This window comes from Dermacentor albipictus, chromosome 1, assembly GCF_038994185.2.
Source record: "Dermacentor albipictus isolate Rhodes 1998 colony chromosome 1, USDA_Dalb.pri_finalv2, whole genome shotgun sequence".
In the NCBI taxonomy this organism is placed as follows: domain Eukaryota; kingdom Metazoa; phylum Arthropoda; class Arachnida; order Ixodida; family Ixodidae; genus Dermacentor; species Dermacentor albipictus.
This window is the reverse complement of record NC_091821.1, coordinates 285096030-285120065: the sequence shown is the minus strand read 5'-3', so window position 1 is coordinate 285120065 and position 24036 is coordinate 285096030. Positions and strand designations below refer to the sequence as shown.

Sequence of the window (24036 nt, the reverse complement as noted above, 5' to 3'; positions counted from 1 at the left end):
ATGTAACAACGTCGTCAAGATAGCACATACAGATGTTCCACTTTAACCCACGCAGAATGGTGTCCATGAACCTTTCAAAGGTTGCTGGAGCGTTGCACAACCCAAATGGCATCACATTGAATTCGAATAATCCATCCGGGGTTATGAAGGCTGTCTTCTCCTTGTCTGACGGGTGTATAGGGATTTGCCAATATCCTGAGCGCAGGTCCACTGAAGAAAAATAAGAGGCCGAATGCAGGCAATCAATTGCATCATCAATCCGGGGCAGGGGGTAGACATCCTTCTTAGTCACGGCGTTTAATCTTCGATAATCTACGCAAAATCTCCAGTTACCGTCTTTCTTTCTGACAAGTCTGACTGGAGCTGCCCAAGGACTCGAGGACTCTTGTATTATTCCATTTTTCATCATGTCACTCACTTGTTCCCCGATTATCTTCCCCTCGTTAGGCGACACGCGATAAGGCTTTTGCCTGATCGGGCGCGCAGATCCCGTATCTATAGTATGGCGTGTTCGTGACTCGGGAATCGAGAACGCTTTGTCCGGCTGCGCAAAGTCAAACACTGACAGATGCTTAGAAAGCGTATCCACCAAGGTATGGCGCTCCTTTGTGCTGAGTGACTTGTTTATCATAGATAGAAGCTTTTTGTCTGAGACGTGGCGAAGGTCAGCAGGTTCACACGGCGTATCTGTTAGTACGGCTACGGACGAGGACGAGTATTCTGTAAAGTAGGCGAGTTTCAAGCCGTCTGGAAGCAGGACGGGTTCTGCCGAGCAGTTGGCCGTCCACAAGCCAGCACGCCCCTTGCCGATGGATACCACACAATGAGGGACAAAAATGTTCTTCTTCATACAATTTAGATGCATTGGCTCTACGGAGGCATCGAAACTGTCTGGCACTTCACCACGACACACAACCGGCACGCACACAGAGGTGGACGCAGGCACAACACTATCTGCAGATACACAAAGTTCACTTTGACTGCAAGTCTCCTCTAAGAGCCCAGACGAAACATGGCCATCGACGCAAACTTCCCCCGTGCGACAATCGACGGTCGCACCACACTGTCGCAAAAAGTCGATGCCCACAATCACTTCGTGCGTCGATCGGGGAATAACTACAAACTCCGTCGCGAAAACTCCACCAGCCAAGGATACGTCAGCAGTGCACACACAAACAGGGCGCAACGACTCGCCGCTCACTCCACAAAATGTTGCAGCCTGGTCCCACCGAAATACCACTTTACGCCCCAACCGACCTTTAAAACTGAGACTCATTACGGATACAGTTGCTCCGGTATCCACTAAAGCCATTGTAGCAACACCATCAACAAGTACATGCACTTTGTTCTTAATCATAGCAACTGCAGGGGGCATTTCTGTCGATAGCACGTGTCGAGCGACCTCACCCCCATCGGCCGCGCTAGCTAGTTTTCCGGTTGTGAAGGCGAGGCAGAGCGGCGCACTGGCGATGGAGATTGACGTAAACGTGGTGCACGAGAAGTCGGCGGTGGCGTCAAACTCCTGTCAGATGCCGGCGAGCGGCTCCGGAAGCTTCTCTGCCAGTAATCGTTGCCAGAAGGGACGCCAGCTGACCAAGAGGTGGTGTACGGCTGTTGAGTTGTCCTCGTAGGAGGTGTGGGCCTTGTTGAAGATCCGGATCGACCATTCCACGTTGTTGGGCGACGATTGCAGAACCTCGCTACGTGGCCCGCTACACCGCATTGGAAACATACCGGCAGATGCCTCAAATTGCGATGTTCTTCCATGTGGTCGCCCATGTTGCTGTTGACTGCATAGACAGTAGGTGGGTGACATTCATCATGGCTAGGCATCGGCCGCTGGGAGGCGTGCGTGCGGCGTGGGCGTTGGTCGTAGTCATGACCTTGATAGCTCATGGTCCCTCTCGTTTGTGGGGTAGACCTATACTCGATGGTCGCTGAGTTCACCGTGGGTTGCCATGTCGTCGAAACGGCCGTGTTTCTCATCTTGTGTGGTGAGTACGCGCCAGTGATGCCGGGTGTGCAACGGTACATCTCTTCCTGATGGAGCAACTCTTCGCGAACAATCTGCCGTATAGTGGATGGAAGGTCAACAGACGAGCTCGGGTCTACACTTGCCACTGTCGTGACATTAGCCAGGCGACCAAACTTCAGTATTATCCGTCGCATCTTCAGCGTCTCAAAGGTCCGGCAGTGGCGAATGACGCCAGACACGGAATCCAAGCTTTCCTTGCCGATCAAAAAATTGTAGACGTCTTCGGCTATTCCTTTCAACAAATGTCCAACTTTGTCATCTTCAGACATTTGAGAGTTGACTATTTTACACAGTTTCAGCACTTCTTCGATATAAGTCGTACAGGTCTCGCCGGGAATCTGAGCTCGTTGCGAAAGCGTCTGTTCAGCGCGTTTCTTTTTTGCGCTAGAATCTCCAAAACACGCTCTAAGCTTCTCGACGAAAAGCTCCCACGAAGTGAGCGTGTCTTCGTGATTCTCATACCAGACGAGCGCTGTGTCGGTGAGGGAAAACACAACATTGGACAATTGTGCGGTCTGACTACGAATAAATTGTGCGGTCGAGTTCCAACCGTTAGACCGGCTCACCCTTCGGTAGTTCGTGAGCCACTCGTCGACATCTTCTCCGGCTTTTCCTCCGAAAGTGAGTGGCACCCGGTAGTATTGCCACGGAACACCAGGTGTTGGCCTTGAAGCCGCGTCAGATCCTTCGGGAATCTTGCAGGCGTGTTCAGGCATGGCAGGTGAGGGTGGCGGAAGTCCGGCAAGTCGACGGCTTCGGCGAAGTTGTAGCAGTGTAGTCTCCGTGGTTACGAGGTGTACCCCGCACCCTCCACCAATTTGTTACAAGCACGGGGAAAAGGGGTTTATTTAGGCGTGCGAGAACAGGAACGGCAGGCTACGAAGAACAGGAATGGTCGCTGCACAGTCTTCGTTCTCCTCTTCCCCTCTCTTCTTGATCCCCGCGTACCTTTGACGCGCTTGGACGTAACAATATTATATTTCGGTGCTTTCTGTCTGCACGCAATAGAGTCACTGTATATGGTCCCTACGGGAGCGCAGTTGCGCATAGGTCCGCCATCTTGCCCGCCGATACATACATGTTAAGCAGGTAAGGCATTCCTCTTGAATGCAGGAAATGACGTGGCTCAGCTGCCGAGTGTGCTTGCTTGTTCATTCCGCTTTGTTGGCAGCAATAAGACTGTCACATCAAAGAAAAAGGGGAAACTCGAAGAAAGAACCAATTTACATAAAATTGTTGCTATGTATTGTTCGTTGCGAGTCAATATCGGCAGAAACATTTTTTTTTTAGATATAAGGAAACTCGAATAGACGCTATTCTAGATAAAGTAGGTAAGTTCTACAAAATCGCTCATTGCATGTCTGTTTTTGCTTTGAAAGATGAAATAGGTAACTTGAGCAAACACTGACTGTGGATAAAACAAGTGCTACAAAATATCTGTGTTGAGTAGACCATAAAAATGATCACTGGCGCAAACAAACAAGGAAGGACGGAAGGGATCAAGGGGAGCGCTCCCTTGTTTCCATCCATCCTTCCTTGTTTGCGCCAAAGTTACCATATTTATGGTCTACTCAGTGATATGAACCAAATAGCCCAGCAACATCTACTTTTAAATTATCTGTGCTTCATGGTTTATAAATAACGTAAGCTAAGTACTGGAATTTTGCACAAATTGATGTAGGTCTGGCATAATAGATGCTGTATATGGCTTCAAACTTTTATATTTCGCAGTTAGATAAACTACGACAGATTGTATAGACTGTATTATGCTGCCATGCTACATCTGTAAGGTGAATCTTTATATATGTATTCACACGCACACATTTGTATCTTTTTCCCGTGCAGTTTTTTCAATGACTAACCAGCTGTTACATAGCACGAGAGGAGCAAGCATGTCGCAAATGTTACCGCCTATTCTCTGAAAAATTATTGCTAGTGAGATTTATACTTACTCTATATGATCAGGTTGTGTGCTTGACGTGAATAGATTTGTGCATTCTGGAACGTACGTTACGCTGGAATAAATAACTAGTCATATTGAATAGTCGATGCACTCCACCCACAGCAACGATTTCGACGTGTGGCAATCACTTTGCTTCGAGTGTCACTTGTTTTTCTGGGCACATGTTTGACAAGAGAAACAGTTTATTTTGTGCTTTAGAAATGCCTTACAGACTGGGTGAGAGAAAACACTGGTAACAAGATTGCCCAATGCTCAGATTTGTGAGTCACAGATATGGCGCTGCCTTGTTCTTCACTTTTGAGCACTAGTAAAACTGGCACTGTAATTAGAGAAAATGCCCAATTACAAAGTTTTGAGAAGCATCATATAAAACTGCGAAGCACCGTATAACCTTGATGCTGCACCAAAGGGCAACAAAACGAATGTCCATCCAAATTGCATTAAACAACACAACAACGTGACACATCCAACACTGGCGTGGCAGAGGCCGCAGAGGCACAGCGGGCGACAGCACACACAGGCTTGCAACGATGGGGGCAAGGCTGGCACCGTGCAGGTGTAGCTATGAAGTTGGCTTTCCCTCAAAAGGTGCTTTCTTTTTGACCAGATTTTGTGAATAGGGGCGCGAGCGGCGCGTTCAATCAGACACTCTGCTCCCCAAGGTGAACATATACAGTAACTCTAGCATGCAAGACTTCTCAACAGTAAGTTGGGTTCCCGGTTTCACACGGATCATTGTACGAGACGAGACATGCAAGGAGGCATTGTCTCATGCCGATACTGCTGGCTGTTGCCTCAGATGAGGATGACATGCAGATACTGCCATGCCTGTGCCTGTGTTCATGGATGTGCTACATAGCATCGACAACAGTTGTAGGTTTATCTGTGCAGGCGGCGCGACAGGTGACCTCCTTGCGGACGTTGCAGTGCTTGAAAGAAAGCATTGCTGCGTAGCTCAAAAAAAGTTCACGAAATTGACAAGTCTTTTTTAAGGTGCATAAGTTAGAAAAAAAAAAAACTTAAACATTTTAGCATGCTGACTGGTGCAGATTGTGGTACAGAATATGCTGAATTCATCCAATAAAGTGTGGCTGGCACGTGCACTGCAGTATTCTTTCATATTTACTTTTTTGGCACTTTTCGTTTCCAAGTCCTTGCAACTTTGTCGCACAAAGGCTAGTGTTATAGACAATTTTTGTTGGATTAATTATACAATGCCCCAATTATACGACATTCCCACATACTCCTGAGAAATTCTTATAATTGTAGTTCCACTGTTCCATTAGCAAATGTTAGCCAACTAGCGTAGCTATTGACAGTGTGAAAAGAAACTCGATATTATCGATAGTCAAATTGTCAAATGTTTTGCATCACTAGGTCACAGGCCAGCATGCCCTTTCCTTGAAAGACCGTCCTGGTTGCCTTACTCGCTGGGCTTTTCGAATTAATCAGTATAGCGTGTGTGGTATACAGAACTAGCTGCAAGCACTCTGGTGAAGATGGTTTGTCCCACTCACCTTTCTGTTTCAGATCTTGCAAGCCTTTCTTGCTTAACGCACGTACACACCACAATGCCAATGCCACAAAACAAAAATGCCGTTCTTTCTGCTCGACACAGTAGCCACATTAGCATGCGGTCATACCGGAGGAGTTGGCGAACAGCACATTGTAAGGTGTCCGAAATTTCTATCGTCCTTATGTACTAAGTTTATGGAACCAAGCTGTCTAAATAATCAAGCATGTCCTAATTATTGGTCAGCCATTGTACTGGTTTTTCTTCTTTCTTTCTGTTCGTTAGCCTTTTCATATCATACCATGCCGTCCAGATGAGTCGTCTCTAAAGGTGCAAGACGAGCTGAAGTGCGCATGTCTTGTGACCAGCAACACCAGAGAAAACCACTTGCTTTCCCTGCTTGTATGGCTTGGCCTGCCCTGCTCCTGGCCAAGTTTTTTTCCAGTTACCCTATTTACTCGGATGTAACGCGACCGCAATTGTAACGCGAGGGTCTACTTTCCGGTCATGCGAAATAGAAATAAAAAATAAAACCACTAATGAAAGAAGAAATGGTACTTTTATTCAAGAAATCACAATTTGGAAACAAATTATCTTCACATTGGCGTTGTCTGATGTGGAAACAGCTTTCCTTGGGTGGTATTCTTGGGCGATCCCTTTTATAGATAATTTAACTTTTGCGAAATTTCACATGACTCTGCACTGAAAGCATGACTCTGCCCCCTCCCCTCCCCCCCTATGTAATGCCCATAAGGGCCTTTAGGGTATCTGAAAAAAAAAAAAAAAGCGGCCCCAACAAGTGTTTTTGGCGCTGTACGAAGCTTGTCATCCGTGCCAAGTGCACTATTGGCTGTATACTTCGAGGGCTGTGGTGCTGGGATGAGCTGAGTCTTAAGAGAGTGAAACTATCTGCGTAAGTGATCGTATGAGATCAAGTTGTCTTCGAGCTTGTTTGAGATTAAGTACTTCTTAAGATGCCACACAACTATTTCATTCGGGGAAGGCACAAGTCTACAGAGCACTTCCGACCGGCCTCGCATTTAAAGAGGGGCTCCTGCTGGTCCTGCCATCCACGAATAGTTGACATCGAGCTGCTGAGCTAAGGCGGAGTTTCCCTCCTCCTCAGCCATCAAAATTGCTTGTCTCTCAAACCGAGCGTCATATCGAATGCGCTATGTGGCCATAACATCACAAATAAATTGAGTCGAAGTGTGAAAGACTACAGGCTACTGCAGCACTGTGACCATAATACCAGTCACAGGTACAGCAAAAATGGCGTTGATTCCAACGAAAAACATGTTTCTACTTTGATTAATTTTTCTATGGATTAGATCAAAAATAAAGGTGCAGGTTGCCATTGTAACGCTAAAAACCATGGAATTTAGGATATTTAGGTTCTAAAATTGTGAATTTTGGTGTTATTCAAACGTCATGTGAGGGTCGAGTTCAAGCAACGAAAATCAGAAGAAAAAAAAACTACCTTACAATTAAGTAAATACGGTATTGTGGTCTTTACCATGTTGTGGAATGCACAACAGCATTGAGCCATTGACACTTGCTTCAAATGAGTGCCGCCACGAATGTGACATTGTCCACGTTGAGCGACGATCCACTTATACCATGCCCACCTGCTAACATGCAGTGAAGATGAAGAGCAACACTGCAAGTGCGCAGCTCAGGCTTGGACTTGTTAACTGTTAGGCCTCGCACCAGTAATTGCTCGTCTGGTGTAATTAGCTTTTTTATACAAAGTTGAATTCTCTGGTTCGGCATGTCAAAACCACAATCTCATTACGAGGGGACTAATTTTGACCACCTGGGGTTCTTTCAGGTGCACCCAGTGCACAGTACACGGGCCTTTTTGCATTCCGTTCCTATTGGAATGCACCCGGCCCGGGCGATATCGAACCTGCAACTCGGCTGTGCAGCGCCCTATCCACTGGGCTGGTGTGGCAGGTTCTTTTTATACAAGTAAATAAAATATGAATAGAGCTGTAGGCAAGAGACCAAATATCCGAGAAAAATGGCTTTATCAGCGCAAGCACGGCTGAAGGCCTTCGGGTAACTTTCTCCAGCACACTCAGTCTTTGGAGTATGTGACATCCAAACTTGTCTTCAGGTACCCGATGACTTCAAGATTGAGTCAAAACACTGGAACAATTGTTGGCATTCTGAGGCACATGTCAGGCAGCAGTGTCCATCCCATACCTGTACAGTTTCTGGTATCTGTTAACACACTGAAATTTGTAAATGTGGCAAAGTTGCCTGATAGCGGAAATGTTGGCCCCGGACTACTCAGTAGCTTGCTCAGTATCTGCGACATTAATGAGCAAGTGGTACACCGAAAAGTGTACGTTGATGAGCTTCTCCATGTTGGAAATGTGCAATCTGCACATGAGGTGCACAGTGCCCACAACATCGAGCACCACTGCGCTGCTACAGGGAAAAGTGACTCTAGGCTGTTATCCTGTAGAGCAAGCTATGTAGCATGGGAGTTCCTTCCAAGAACCAAGTGCTCCGATTGCTCAGGTACATTACTGAATTCAACCTAATCAGCCCCTCCTCCCGAGTCATCACTTATGCCACACATGAGTAGGTCAGGGCCGTCGCTCTCTTCTGAAGCACTAAACAATCTGGTAGCATTGCTAGAAGACGCCTTCACGCACTGCTTCAGTTTTAATGAGTCACGAAGGAACGGTATTGCCAACTTAGCATCAGCATCCTTTCTGCAGGTTAGCCCTCCGAATATGATCGGCTGTGAGCGACAGAAGGAAGAGCTCACAAACGATGTTGTGGAGTTCTATTCAATTACACGCCTATACTTTCTTGTCAAGAGCAGGAACATTGCACGTGAACGCAACAGGGAGAAGAGGAAGCACCTGAAGCTGAGCCGTGTGCTGTGAACAATGTGATGTGGTGGACCAACGTTGCAAGACTTAGTGGCGCTAGGCTCTTTATGCTGGTGTGTCTGCTGACTCAAGTTACAAAGCTTTTCTTTGTATTGCTTTATTTTGTTGCATCCAAACAGTGAACCATATGCACTTGTCAACACAATTGTTCTCGTAACAATTTAAATACCGTAACTGAGGCAGCAATAAAACAGAATAGCTGGCTTTCCCGAAATTGAAACATTAGAACTTGCATAACATAGCGCAACCACGTTTCCATATACCGTATACAACCATTGCAGTATTGTTTTATGCATGGAAAAAATGCATCTATGTCTTAAAGCAATGGGATCGTGTGCCGCATTTACAGTCAACGATCGATTTTTCGGACCCACTAGGGAATGTGAAAACGTCCGAAAATTCAGGGAGTCCGAAAAAATAAGTGCATGCAAAAAAACGCACCTTTTCTTCTTTTTTTTTTTTCTCGGATATAGAGGTAAAGGGCGAAGTACCAGGCTTCCGAAACCCTGCCAAAGCATCAGTGAAGTTGCTATAAAAAGAGGTGTTCAAAAACTCTGTATGCAGCCGACTGCCAGTTTATTATGTACAGGCGCCGACTAAAGTGGTATACTCCACGCAGCGGGAGCCGGAGCAATGGCAAATTGCATCGCAACGCCATCTACAGGCAGCATCTGGGATCGAGACAGCCAATGGGTGCCCTTTATTATCTGCAAGCATGTCGCTTGACTCGTGTCGATGTTTCGTGCTTCAACTCGCCAAAATGCCAAGCGACGCCGCTGCAGTAGCAATCTGCGTGGAGTATACCACTTTTGGCGGCGCCTGTACATGTGCATCGTCGGGCAGCCGGTGTTATTGCTGCAGTGGCTTGAAGAACTTGTTGATTTTTGTTTGGACGGCATTCCGGTTGCATGCGATCATATTCGCCTCAATCTGAGCAAGGGTCATGTCAGCACTGTGCACCGATGAAAAAGTCAACAGTGCTCGCGTCAACTCGGCGCTTGTAGGCGGCGCAGGCATTGGCTCCCATTTTCAACATCGGAGTCTTCTGAATCCCCTACAACCTGACGGACTATTTCCTTGTCAGTCAGTTCTGCGCAGAAGTCCAGCTCGTTGTCAGAGTCAATAAACTGTTCAAAAGTTATTTTCGTGGGTTTGGAAACCCCAGCAGAGTGAAGGTCATTGATCACGCCGTCCATGGGCGGGCACAGGTCAATCTTGTTGCTTTCAGGCAAGTCTGGTTCCTCTGTGGCGAGTACAAAGCCCGCGTGGCGAAAGCAGTTGCGAATCGTGTCTTGCCTCACTGCCTTCCATGTGTCCGCAAGCATCGGCCATCGAAGGCAAGCGAAATCCTCAAGTTGCGAACAGTGGAGTTCGCTGACGAGCGTCGAAGCACCTAGGCCTAGCGTCGCAGAGCACACTTGACATAACAGCACAATCACACACCACGCTAGCCAAAACGTGGCCTGCCAAACAAACGAAATGGCGCCCCAGAGGCGGAAGTGTGGCGATGAACATAGCCAGCGTGGCCAGACCAAACCGGTGTGTGATGGCTAGATTCAGCTAGTTGTGGTTCAAAGCAGTGATATGCTTCGGCTGCAAGTCGATTTCCTTCGCAAGGGCACTGCGCGAGGAGCCAAAGGACCTTCTGTTGCGTCAAAAAGTCCGGAAAATTGGACGGCTGGGGGTTTGAGCGTCCAAAACTTCAGATGTCCTTATACATTGATTCTATGGGGCTCGTGGCGGTGCCGCGAAGACGTCTAAAATATCAGGCATGTCTGAAAATGTGGGCATCCGAAAATTCAGTCGTTGACTGTATACCAATAAATGTGACCAATCGCCAAGCTTGAAAATTGACTTCAGCGTTTCGTCTTTTCTGACTAGACAACAATAAGAAGCTCCCTATTCTGGCTTTGCTTACACTGCTCAGAATGGTATTATAATGCGTACATCAAAGCTAAAATCAGAGGCAGCGATAGGCAGCGATACCATCAAACACACTGCTCATCTACACAACGCAGCCAATGTTAGGCACAGCTAAATCGTTATACTGTCCGCAGTGCCGCTTCTGCGTCACGATGCAGAGAAGAGGTAAACTACGCTCGGTCGGCAGACCTACCCATCTAGCCACCATAGAGATGTGTTCGTGTTTGCTTGTGCACGCGTGACACCATGCTTGTTAATTTAGTTAGTAAGCAAATGTTTACAAGTTTATATGGCCGATAAAACTACTATCCTTACTTCTTATAGTACATTTGCTATTGCGATTGGTGCTTTGCCTTTCAGGTGAAACTGCGACTTTTTTATTCATCACTACTTTAGTACATTGGGAGTAAATCTTTGTTTTTCCGAATGAGAGAAAGTTGTGTTTCTGTGTGAAAGCATGAGGTGCGCAGTAGTGTAAAGGACTTTTCCTTTTTTAGGTCATGGCAAACGGGTGTGCATTACAATGACGGGCATTATTTTTTTTCTCTTTTGGTCACAGAAAACGGGTGTTACAGTTGGAGGCACATTAGTCAGAATCGAGTAAATGCACTATATGTTGTTTTTTTTTGGCACTTAATAAATTGGCAAGCCTGTGTAGGAAGACCAGGCCAGAGGGCATCACAGATACCGCATGCGAAAATAAGCATAAAAACAAATTCATTGGATGTATTGCATGTGTTGTATACCGCATTCCTCTTACGTGTTGTAAGTCCTACATGGGTAAAACTGGTCGATGTTTAGAGGATAGGCTACGAGAACACAATAACAAAGTTAAAAATGTGGTTGCTGACGCTTTCCTTGCCCTCTATTGCCAAAGATGCAACTGCAAACCCAGATTTAAAGAAACTGTTATCACAAGTAGAAGCAGGTGCGAGATGACGTGCCTGATAATAGAAGCTAGAAACATATTAACATTTGGTGATGCATGTGTCAGTAAGCCATCAATTTCCTTATCTACAAAAGAGCTTGATTGTCTTTGTTTACGTTGAACGTATACCTGTCTATCAATCATTGTGGCTAAAAAATGCCAGTGTGTGGTTTCCTGTTGATGTTCATGTTCATACGACACGTGTTGTATGATCTATTGAGCATATACCGTATTTACTCGCATAATGATCGCACTTTTTTGTTAGAAAAAATTGACGCAAATTCAGGGGTGCGATCATTACGCGAGTTAAATTTCCCGCGGAAAAAAAAAATTTTTTTTTCGTCCCGCGTTTGCTGCGGGATGCGAGTGCGGGACACCAAAACAAAAATGGCGGCCGGCGTAGCAAGCCGAACGCGCCGAACGCGATCTTTTTTTTTTTTTTTTCTTCTCGTGAGTACATTACGTGCATTGAAGCAGTTTCTTCCGTGTCAGTGATGAATAATATCGTTAATATCGGCAAGTTTGCGGCAATAACGTAGCCATGTCCACTTTGAGGGGACAGAAACAGATGGGCGCGCTTAGCTGCCAGTGAAGAAACGCATGGCCGGCGTGCTGCGGAAACTACGGCATCTGTTTTCACTACTACCCTAACACGGCACGTTTCCGCTAAGGGTGGGCGAATATCTTAGCTGTGTTACAAACCTCGGCGTATGAATAGGGTACACTTTTAACGTATCAGTGTAAACGTGGCTACTATCATTGCCGCGCGCGATTTGTTGCGTGCTCACGAGTGCAGATGAAAAGAATCGAAAGGCGCCTTTTTTGCTTTTGTCTGCAACCGTTATAAAGCCTACCCATAATAAAAGCAAGTTTGGTTGTACCTCTTGTTGCCATGGAAGTGCGGAAAGTGATGAAAGTAATAAAATGAGGCATCTACTTAAGCATGTTTGGTGCGTGCAGACAAGTCGTTCGCGTAGCATTCGACAGATGGTAAGCGCGATCATTATTAGCTAGACTTGGCACACGACATATCGCTGCGGCAAGTTCAGGGTGCGATCATTACACGGGAAATGAAAAAAATCGAATTTTGACGACAAAATTCAGGGGTGCGATCATTACGCGAGTGCGATCATTATGCGAGTAAATACGGTATATAGCAACGAGAACTTGAAGTCAATCTGTTAGCGCTGTGTGGTTGTGAAATGTGCCTTTCTGTTGTTCCTGTCATTCGGTTTGCGCTACTACAAAATAGAAGAGAAGGAGCAGGAAAGGCTCCAGCTTGCACGCCACTCTCTCTGCGTCGTTGTCGAGCAGGGATGACACGCAGGTCCAAGCTGCCACTTGGGTGCCTCACAATTTCACAGTTTTTTTTTTTTTTTTTTCAGTTCGCTCGTCGTACTAAGCGGAGCCCGTTGCCCGCAGGCTTTGGGTATTCCGGTCTAAAATGCACACATTTGGGTTGGAACCGCGCGGCACTTCAATTAAAGTGATAGCTTGAATAAAGTGATTTCATTGTAATGATGGTTCACTGTAGTTTTTCTTTATTAATTGGTAACACTAACCAGTTTGAAGAGTGAATTACGTACCTGCCAAGTCTCCCGGATGATCTGGGAAACTTGGATTTTGACCATTTCTTCCGGTTGTACAGTTGACAGGAAAATCTCGCGAAAATTAATGTTGTGTCCTGTTTCTATCCGCGTCCTGCGCTTTTTCTGGCCACACTGACCTCCCCTCCTCCCTCTCCTGATTTGATTTACTGAACTTGGCAAATATGGAGTTGTCCAAAGATAATAACCTTTTGCATAACCTTGTTCGAATTAGTGGCGACAGACTTGTAATAGTAATTGCTGGATTTTTTTTCTTTTTTTCAGAGAGTATGGCTTTATAGAGTATGAAACGAACGTAGGTGCAAATGAAGCCATTGCCTCAATGAACCTGTTTGACCTAGGTGGGCAATACCTCCGTGTTGGAAGGGTAAGTGACTGAGGTTTGGTTGTTTGTGTGCTTTCAGACCTTGATATAACAAACATGGGCATAACAAATTATTTAGTATAACAAAGTAAATATAAAATTTGGTTGGTCATTCTTCATTTCAATAGACTGTTCGCCTGCTAGAATGCAATAAAAGATCTGCTCCATGAATTACGCCCATGGGTCTTGGAGCGGTCCCACCTCTGTCATTACCACAACTGCTGCTTTGCCTGGTGATTGATATGTGGTTCATGGTGCAGGCTATCACACCACCTAATGCTCTGACACCACCCAGTGCCCAGAGTTGCATGCCAACTGCGGCAGCGGTGGCAGCAGCAGCGGCCACAGCAAAGATTCAGGCTATGGACGCAGTGGCAAACAACGCCCTGGTAAGTCCACTGGCATCATGTGTGCAACTGCTTATAGTGAACAGCATATTGCACATAAGTGACAAGTTCTCTTATAAATGACGTCAATTTTTATAAACTCAACTTGAGCACATTATGGACAATACTGAATGCATGTAGCAGGCGTCTCAGACCCTCCTATATGGAATTAGAGGTAAAGAGACACTAAATGCAAATATTAAGTCCATGCAGACTGTCAAAATACTGTTCCAAAGACCTCGCAACGCTTGTTTCGCACCAAGAAATGACTTTTTTAAAGAGAAAAACGGATGTGGCGGGTCCACATACCTTCAACGCAATTCAAAATGCCCGCCCCTGAGTAGAAGAGTACTGATGTGACATACGCCATCCCCGCCCTTTACAGTCGTCTGTAATTAAAATGCCACCCGACAGACGGTGCTACGGTGTTATTGTGCAAAGCATATCCACGCAGTCGTGGAGAAACCGAGCCTAGACCGAGCGTTGGATTTGGCGCTGCAGCTGCCCTTAGTCGAGTGGCGTGGACCGTTCGAGCATCCCGTACCATCACATGAACGTGGAAATCTCTGCTTCTTCTAGTTTGTGGGAGTTTTGCGAGCTTACAAAAATTAGCACAGCAATACGCAATAATGAAACTACTGAAATGCGAAGCCGCGTGGGGCACAGAGTTGAGCGAAAACAAAACCTTTCGACCGTTCGCGTCATTGTCAAGAGTAACGTCAATGAGCTTTTTTTTTTTTTAAACATGCGAAAAACTGGGCAAGTAGCATTTTCTTCCATGTTATAATCCAGTGCAATTATCTTTTTATTAACAAGTCGTTGAGTACTAGTGATAGAATTATAATGAGGAGTGCCTTCGTCATTGGGCTAGTACTTGAATGTCGCAGGTAAGCCGCAAATTGTGTCCACCATTTACCTCAATTTCTTGATCACAAAAACTGTGTTCGCGATAATACTGATGCCTTAGGCTTCCTCAAGCATTAATCTTAACTTGACTTGCTATTTGCCTGCAGTGTCCCTTTAAAGCTCAATGTGACAAACTTCAGTGTAACAAAATCCATGGTGCAATAAACCATCCTACATGGCCATAGAATGTCATGTATCTTTAGCCTTGATATAGCAGTGTATCTCTTTTTTTTATTTGTTTGACAAATATTTATCGCTGCCGCAAAAGGAGACCGCGATATTAAATGGGAACTGTCACACGAAAAGGCGAAGCTGTCGTTAGATGTGGCCTTCAAGGTCACGCCGCATGTAAGGTTGTGTGAGGAAAAAAAAGTACAGTGAAACCAGTTAAACTGTAGTTGGCTGGAGCTCAGAAAAAGTACGTACTAAATGGCAGTACTGTTTAACCGAAGTAGCATGAGATCACCCACTTACCTGTCAAAAGTGGAACACGGAACTCGGAGAGAGTGCGATGAAAGCGTAAAAAAACATGCAGCATTTATTCACTTCGCGCGACAAAAGTGTTATTTTCGTTTGATGCCATGGTGGCCTAGCACGACGACAGCGGCCTCAAACTTACTGAACCTGCGTGCCAGCTTTTCAGCCAGCCCCCTCTTCTCGGCAAACACTCGCATGGCAGATTCCTCGTTGGCATTACATATTCTCCGTGCAAGTGCACAGTAGTGCTGCAGAAGTCCCGGCGTGCCTTTTTGCCGGGTGCTGTTCTCATCGCGACGATTGCATTCATGAGGCTGACATAACGTGCAGCTTCTGCCACTGTCGGGCCTGAATCACCCGTGCTGTCGCTTTCCGTGTCGTCCTCATCACTGTCGCTAGTTGACATTTCGGCAACAACAGAGGCAACGACGGCAAGCAGTCGAACCTTGTAGCCTCTTCACGGTTGCAGCAGCGCTGCCGAGCAATTTCTTTGCATTCCAAATGCCACACACAGTAGTCAACAGCAGATCCCTGTCGCGTGCCAGTGCTGTCTTCTTCGTGTCACATTCGACATTTTTCTTCTATCCTGAGCACCCGCCATATTTTTTATCCAAGCTTCAGCATGACGCGAGTCCTCGCTTGCACAGCGCCATAACACTCGGGCACGGCACCGAAATGATGTTGATGTTGATGTGGCTTCACGCGCAAACTCACAGGGTGCTTGGAGACCGTTCCGATCTCTGAGGCTTGTTGTTCCGCCGGGCCGCCTGACGGAGACGACGCACCACCGTGTTTGCGCGACGAAAAGTGGAAACGCTGCGTTTTAACCGATGCGTATGCAATAAGCTGGTACGGTTTATGCAGGTACAAAACACATGTTCAATGGCCGCTGAGTCGGGGATTTGACTTTACTACTTTTAAAACGAAACTACTGTTTAAGCGGGTACGGTTTAACAAGGTTTTACTGTATTGGGGTTTGCAGACAAAACGTGTGCACAGTTTCTATCAATAGTGCTGCACAAACTTGTGCAGCACATATGAAGGGTCAAGTTTCGGATGCCATGCGCTGCATGGCTAGATATCGTGCCCGCCAAGGGCTGTCACGGCAAGCCCGCTCGCCAAGCTCGCCATGGAAATGTTTGGTAAGCTGCGTGCACTGATTGGTCTCTGTGGGTGGGCATGGGGATGCGAGCCAGCCCAAGCTCGAACCACTCACTCTTAAATGCGCAAAAAACGTCTCGCACTGTCTGCACAAGCTGGCCCTATGCACAGAAATGTGTGGGGCGGGCAGCTGATGCTTTTTTTCGCAGGCTGTTTGGCTACACTTGTCGACGTAATTTCAGTTCTTTGACCAATGTCTGAGAAGTTAGCTGCCCACGAAATGTGCAAAGGCTTGTACACACTGTCGGACAGCTGCTGTAATTAACCGGGATTCTGCAGCGTTTTGTGAAACAGTGTACTTTCACCATGCTCTTTAAGATAAAAAAACACATTTGCAGAAGACTCGTAGCTCTTTTTAATATACGTCAAGGCTTATTTTTCAGCACACACTTGGGAATTAAGTGCCAGTGGCAGGTAATGTTTACATGCAATCCGTCGTTGGTCCCCGGCAACTTGTCAAAACGCATTGAATGGCACATTCACAGATATCCGTTCAAAATAACATTTTCAATATTCCCACCGACGTGAGGCATATTCTAGTGCATTACACACATGGCTAAGGGCCATGAGAAACTGTTTACGTGCCAGACCTATTTAAATGTGATTGCAGCCAATATATCTCCATACATGTGGATAGTCGAAATGCAACAAAGTAGTAGTGTGCATAAAACTTCGTGTTCTGACGATGTGCCACTGTCTTCTCAGCACTGTTTTGTGGCTTCACGTTTCATGCGTTTAGCAAAACCCACTAGATTTGCTGCATATACCCAGCAGGCAAAAAGTGAGTGCTGGAGCATGCATGCACATGGTGCACCAACTACAGGAGACATGAGGGCTGCAGTGCCCGCACAGCATTTTGTGGCCACTTGAGTCGCACTTACCCCTGTTGTGCTATGTAACCTGTTGTGCCACGGTTAGCAGAGACGGTATAAGAAAGGGTTGACTCCTCTTAGATGAGGCACATCATACGCGGGTGGCTAACAGTGAAGCAGACGACGGAGTGCCTTCCCTCAAAATTCCCATAATGCCTTACTGGCGGCTGCTTGAGGGCGTGCACCACTTTCTAATGTCGTTCATTATGTCGTCCTGCATCAAAACACAAAATTCTATTGCAATAGCAATCATATGGACAGTCCAGGTGCATTTCTGCCGTTGCCGTGAGCTCCTGTATAAAGTCCAAGGGCGATAAAATTGTCGCCCCCGAGCCGTATGCTGTATGTGTGGGTGAAAGCGGGCGAGGGTGAGCCGATGATCGCAGCTGTCTCGCGCACACAAGGGAGGGAAACTGAGGCAGCGCGCCGTCTTCCGTCACGCGCAAGGCTCGTAGGGAGGGGGGGCTGCCTGGTTCGCTGTATATTGAAAACCATCTGCGACAGGGCAAAGTCCCCCGCACGCTGTGTTTCCGCGGCTGAGTTCGCGTTGATGTGAGATGCAGCACGGAGGTCAATTCGCTCGCTGCTGCTGCTGCAGTCATAGTGTGAGGTGTGTTCATGTTTGCTTATGTGTGCATGACACCATGCTTGTTAATTGAGTTAGTATGCAAATGCTTACAAATTGACATGGCCAATAAAACTACTATCCTTACTTCGTATAGCTGTCTACTAATTTGCTACCGCAATCACTGCTTCGCCTTTTGGGCGAAACTGCGACTTTTTGAATGAAGTCGCTAAATGTAGTTGGATGTGCGTATTGAGTGGCAACCACAGTTATAGCTGTGCATTAGCTAGCATTTAGCCCTAGAATCCAAGCCTAAGCAATTTGTTATAACGTCAGAGTCCTTGGAGTGTGAGTGTTTGGTGGTGCATTGTAACTTGGCCACAGGGAAATAAAAATTGTTTTGGGCTGTACAATGCACAATGAATGTTTATAAGTCTTGCGTGTTTGCGTTCTATGTGGGCCAGCTAAAGATGAGTTGAACTAGCGCTCTTTCTGTGGGGCATTCGGGAAGAAGAGCCACGCTATCAGCTGAGGGAACAAGTCATTGTGTGTACCTTTTTTTCTGTTCATGTTTGAACTACTTTATTCTTAGTTATTGAGTATCACATGTTCACCCTCCTGAATAAATGTGCTGGGGTGCATAATTTTGCTAATGTTGCTACAATGTGCAGAAAGTGTAGCCTGGTACACACAAATCATTAGCAGATTTGAGGTGTTTACAAATTGTGCATGCACCAGGCAGGATCTTATCGTAAATGCATATGTGCCAATCTCTAATGTGAAGTTTTTCACTGACATTAGCATTAAACACATTTGTTGATGTGCTACTTTTGAAATAGATGCAATTCCTTTTGTTGAGTGAAATTTTTAACACGAATTTGTGTGTTTTCACTGTTATGTTTCACGAAAATGATGTTCTGGAGGCCGACATGATTTGTTTTTTTGATCTGATGCTAATACCTGCATGGACCACCAATACAGCAGCTAAGCCAGGACGGCAGTGATTACCACTGAGTTTAACAGCTTGTTGTGAATACATCCTCGGCCCCATGCAGCTAGTGCAGTTTCCTATGCATTAGCTGCTTGTGGCATTTTGAATCATTTTACATGCATTCATGGGTGCAGGTTCACAATAAGATAAGTTCTACACAATAATAAGATAAGTTCTGCACTGCTTGTGCCTTTGCAGTCATAGCTAGCAGCATGTCTGTCTGCCCCACCTGTGTTCATTGTGGCAGCAGTGACTGACTGTGGTGCGCTTTTTCCTCATCTTCACTAGCTGCGGTCAGGTGTTTTACAATTTCTTTTCTGTACCACTGTCAATGCTGTAAGTGCTGTATTTTGATGTCAAGCATATATTTTGTATTTGATCCACTCACCTCTATAATTCAATAGGAGCATTAAATACAGGCTGCTTTTTTATACAACATAGATTAAAGAAGCTATGACTGTGAGATGCTTGTCATCTTCGCATACGAGCTCTACAGCAAGCTGAAAAGACAAATAAAAAAAAATCGTTAACTTTTTTATTAACTTGTGGGCACTTGTAAAGATACAAGCTTGTAGGGTGTCATAATTTATGCCACAACCATTTTTTCGAAATAAAGAAATTGCACAGAATTAGAGAAATCATCGAAATGGAAGGCCAAATCGAAGCAACAATAAGATTGATTGCATCCTGCTGCGGGTCAGGTGGCAATGCCCCATAAGAAAGCGTCGGCTTGAATGATAGTATGCCACAGCAGATCCTGACCCGGCACACAGTGGTGCATACTTTCCAGGCCAAGCGTGCCGTCTCAGTAGCTGCTGCGGCTGGCCGTTCAAGCTTCCTCGTGTGTCCCGGGGTGTTTCAGTCTGATGTGAGAGTGAGGCCGCTGTTCTACACACAGTTTCGGGATTGTGTGGATGTACCATTGAAATTCCATTATAAATGTATCGAATTAAGGTGCAGTTTTTAAGATCTTTAAAAAATAAGGGTGGGTTAAAATGTGACTGCCTTAAATTTCGCCATTTAAACAACTGTCCCTAAGGCAACAGAACTGCTTGTTGGCCTACGTGGTGCTTGCTAAAAGACATGTTTTTTGCTGCAGTTGAAAACTCATAAAAGAAAGGCATATAAAGACAACACGGGCGGCTAATAAAGGCACTAATAAAAAAGTTAATAAATTTTTGTTAATTAGTCTTCCGAGTAACTTAAGTAGTGGCAAATTATTTCCGCCTTGCCATAGAGCTCGTATGGGTTTATTCGTAAACCTTTATTCATAAACATTTTGTTCTGTCAATAGTAGCCAGAAATATTGGGTACAAGTATGCCATGATGTGAAATACATTTAAGTTTTATGCATGTAAGGCTTCGGCTACTGGTGCTTCTTGCTTGCCTTTTTTCCCCTTTTTTTTAAGGGTTAATGTACATAGTTAGAATGTCAAATATTCACAAGTTTTCAGCCTACTGTATTTAGTTTGTGTCTACCATCAGTTAGCAGCATCCTAGCTTCAAGTAATAAAAAAAAAAAAAAAAAACAAGCTGTGCTATGTCAAGTCTTGGGAATGTGCATGGCGAAGTGCGTACCCTCTGTTTGCAGGCATTGGGACTGTCGTCTCCGGGGGCAATACGTTCCTCATCAGCAGCGGTACATGAATCTTACTTTTTATTTGACTTCTTGTGAGCATTTCTGTTTTTTTATTAAAAGTTAGACAGTTTTAGCAGCATGATTCATAGAGTTAACAATCTTTATGCTTATTTTGGATTTGTACTAGCAGATAACAAAAGTGCAACACACCGGCTCATTCACATTCCAGTATTGTGCAAAAGTGGCATTAATGGCGAACACAGTTTATACCCTTTGAAGGTCATTATTTCAGATTTAAATTCTTCCAAGTGACTTAGTATTTCGAGAAAAAAAAAAAAAAACAGGTTAACTATTTTTAGGTGACAATAAAGGACAAACAATTTTTTAATGTGCGCAGTTTTATTGCATGGTTTATTGTTAAATATGTGGATAAACTAGCATGATTAATTTTTTACAAATATAACAAAATTCATGCAACTTATTTTTGTTTGCAACATATTTAACACTACTAGAGCCCATATTTTGAAACATTTCATTTTATTTTAGTTTTATTAATATAATTAATTTATAATAATAAAATCTATAATTGTAATCATTAGTTTTATAATAGGTTGTGCCGAGGATCGGGATCCCAGCAAAGACGGTGGTGCAGGGGGTTTCTGAGCCTCGTCCAACCCAATCTCCAAGTGTGCCAGGAATGGAAAATTAAGTAGATGTTTGGAGAATACGTTGCCATCGAGACATGCCATGTAATCTCAGTGGTGCATACCCGTCGGAAAAGTGAGTGAGGAACTTGCAGTAATCAGTTGCTAGTTCAGTAGACAAAATTCCATCAGTTCTTGCGCGTCTCGCAAAAAGAGATGCAATTGCGGCAGTATCGCTCGTTTGCGAAGGCCCGCATGTAAACAAAGTATGTACACTGCAGGAAAGCAATGCGGGCACGCAGTAACATGTTAATTGATAAGAAACAAGATACACATCACTTTTCCCAACGCCTGAAAAATGACAAGCGTGAGAATGCCAATTATAAAGTGTGCAGTTGTGGCCGTGAGCTAGTGGGAAGCGGGAACACTCCCAAACTAAGTTGGTGGTAGCCACCATAGAGCAAAGTGAAAAATCTGTTTTTGCAAAAACCGAGGGGTGGCACCACAATAAGAACTTTTTTTTTTAGGAGTCACGGAAGGTTGCTACTCCAGAGCAATGCAAGGCAATGTTTCTTTTCGACAAAGTGCATTTTTTCTTATGTTCAGTCAGCACCGTACATGTTTCTTCTGCAATATACTATGTGGTACTGTGATGGCCCTCTAAGGGCTACTGACATGATATTTCGTTTACTTGCGTTAAATGAAGGTCATATATCTCTAAACTCTTGAAAAAACATTGACAAGCCTCAGAACGCTCTAAATAATTTAATACATTTGAACCCACTCATAACAATAATGGTTTTAACAACATACTGAATACAACAATGACTAGCTGCGGCATCATGAACTTTTGCGTGTGTTCTATGGCAAGATATGCTGCTTACTAGAATGTTATCATGCTGTGTTAATTGTTATAACTATGAAATCTGACAACTTGGTGTCTGTGTCGAAAGGAAAAGGGGGGAATAATCCTGGAAAACAACAATAACAGCAACAAAGAATGCCTGCCACGGCGCACCTTCACTGCATAGCCAGTTTCGCGCTCCTCCCTCCTCTTCCACCCCTCCGAAACACAAGTAGACTGTGTCGCCAGTGCCAAAGGCCATCGGCATTCGTGTATCGGAGGAGTGGAGGGGGACGGGAGGGAGGACCCAGAGGATGCAAGTCTGGCAATGCCGAGAAGGTGCACACTGCGTGGCATGGGAGCGGTGGTTCGCATTTTTATTGCGCAATTATAAGGACACTCCAGGTGAACTTTCACGTCGTCGGTGGAGTCGCCATGATGTTCAGTGTCCAGGTGCAATAAGATTGTGGTCGCACACCGTGAGTCAAGAAGGATGGCGGCTTGGTGGCATCTTGCACATGCAGGAATGGGGAGCAGAGATCGGTGCGGATGCGTGCAGTCTTCTCATTTGTACAGAGGGGAAGAGAGGGTGCTAGAGGGGCCGAATGGCACAGCACGACCGTGTGTGCCCTATCTTGTAGGCAATGTGCTGTCTGCTTTGGGTACAAAGGCTACGCTCGCCGAGGGCTGATGGCTTCATGTGCTTACCTGCACCCACTTCTGTTAAAGCAGCCCAAAGTGAAATTCGCTCGCTGCTGCTGCAACTCTTCATCGTGCCAGTGTTATAACAAGTGTTCGCGGTCATTGAGTGAGATCTGCTTGTTTGCCCTTGCACGCGTAACACCATGCTTCCTAACGTAATTAGTAAGCGAATGATCACTGCAGTTTGTACGACCATGAAACTACAAGCCTTGCTTCATGTTGGTGTCGATTGCGTTGCTATGGCAATCAATGCTTCACTTTACAGGTGAAACTGTGACTTTTCTTTCTTTCTTTCTTTTCCAGAATTTCGTGTCCCTTTTGTTTTCATCATGTGAACATTATAGTAGGTGGTCTATTTTACCATAGAATGCACTCAAAAGTTCATGGTGCTGCCGCTGCTCATTGTTACATACAAGTATTGTAAGTGGGTTCGACTGTGTGGGTTGATGCTCGCTCAGTTATCTCCACTGCTGCTACACATTGTGAGGGCCAATATAGCAGCATAGCCTAGGCGACCAAGTGAGCCAGGGCGAGTGTGAAAATGTCGCAGTGTCCTGCTCCCACGTGACCAGATATAGTGTCATGATGTCACAGACACTAGAAACGAAACTGAAACTGACCATAGGAAAACTACTGTACAATGCAACCCCTTAGATATGTTCCTCACTCTTGCGTTTTCTCGACTGCTACGTCGTGTTTTGGTGGTCCCGACCAAAATCCCATTGACTCATATGTATTATGTTCCCATTTGATACAGCATCATTATGTAATGTTCCAGCATCTTACGTTGCATCAGAAAGTGGCTGCCAAGTAAATATAATGGTGCAAGGAGAAATTGACTCTCGCATGTTGCAACAAGCGACCGATTTGTTGCAACAAGTGACCGAAGTTTGCAGAACAAAGTTGCACAAGCAGTTGCTGCACAAACATTGGAGAAAGTGTGTACAAAGCAGTTGGCGAAGCGTCTAAAAAATGCGCATCGGTTAAAACCTACGAGGAACCACACTAATTCTGCCAAGTACAGGGCTGCATTTACTTTGGGGCTTGCAAGGGTTTTATTTGAATTTCACTATTGCCGGTTCTCCTTAGTCAGCGTCAGCGCAGTAGAACCGTGTTATGCGGTGAAGCGTACACAAAATACTGCGGTAGGGGCTGCTTTCACGGAACACCGCACATGTCCCTTAAGTATACATGCGTGCATGTGCCATTCCTGGTCACAGTACGAGCACCGAGACATCTAATAAATGCACTGGCAGCAACTCGGACAGTTTCTGACATTGTGTTATGGCTGTTTGCGATCCGTGGTTACGTTTTCCCAGCTGGCACATATTTTTTTACACGGTCCCTTCAAAACGTATTAGCGGGGTTCTGCTGTATTAAATTACTTGAGTTGCTGTGAGGCTTGACAGTATATTTTCTGAGGTTTAGAGGTGACTGGCCCCTTCATTTAAAGATAAAAAAAAACATAAAAAGTCTGAGAAATATCATATCAGTACCCCTTTAACTTGGTGTTTTGTGTGCATTGCTTGTTTAATCCAGAATAAAGAAATATGCGCTGTCTGAAGCCATGCCAAAAAAAATGTTAATTTGTGGGAATTAAATGGTAGTGCCATCTCCATCGGTGGAAGTGCTTCACCATGTTGGCCAAACTACAAGCTGTGCCAGCC

At 45.3% G+C, this 24036-nt stretch overlaps 1 protein-coding gene across 3 annotated transcripts in view; it reads left to right on the top strand.

Annotated features, from left to right (window-relative positions):
- The window catches only part of hfp (Poly(U)-binding-splicing factor hfp), a 322321-nt gene that overhangs the window by 122207 nt on the left and 176078 nt on the right, over window positions 1–24036 (top strand). For 2 of the 3 annotated variants that reach the window (XM_070531376.1, XM_070531377.1), the window contains exons 7-9: window positions 13143–13245; window positions 13503–13631; window positions 20192–20239. In XM_070531376.1, coding sequence (XP_070387477.1) covers window positions 13143–13245; window positions 13503–13631; window positions 20192–20239 — 280 coding nt within the window. The remainder of the gene's footprint in view (window positions 1–13142; window positions 13246–13502; window positions 13632–20191; window positions 20240–24036) is intronic. The other variant, XM_070531378.1, reaches the window with a different exon arrangement.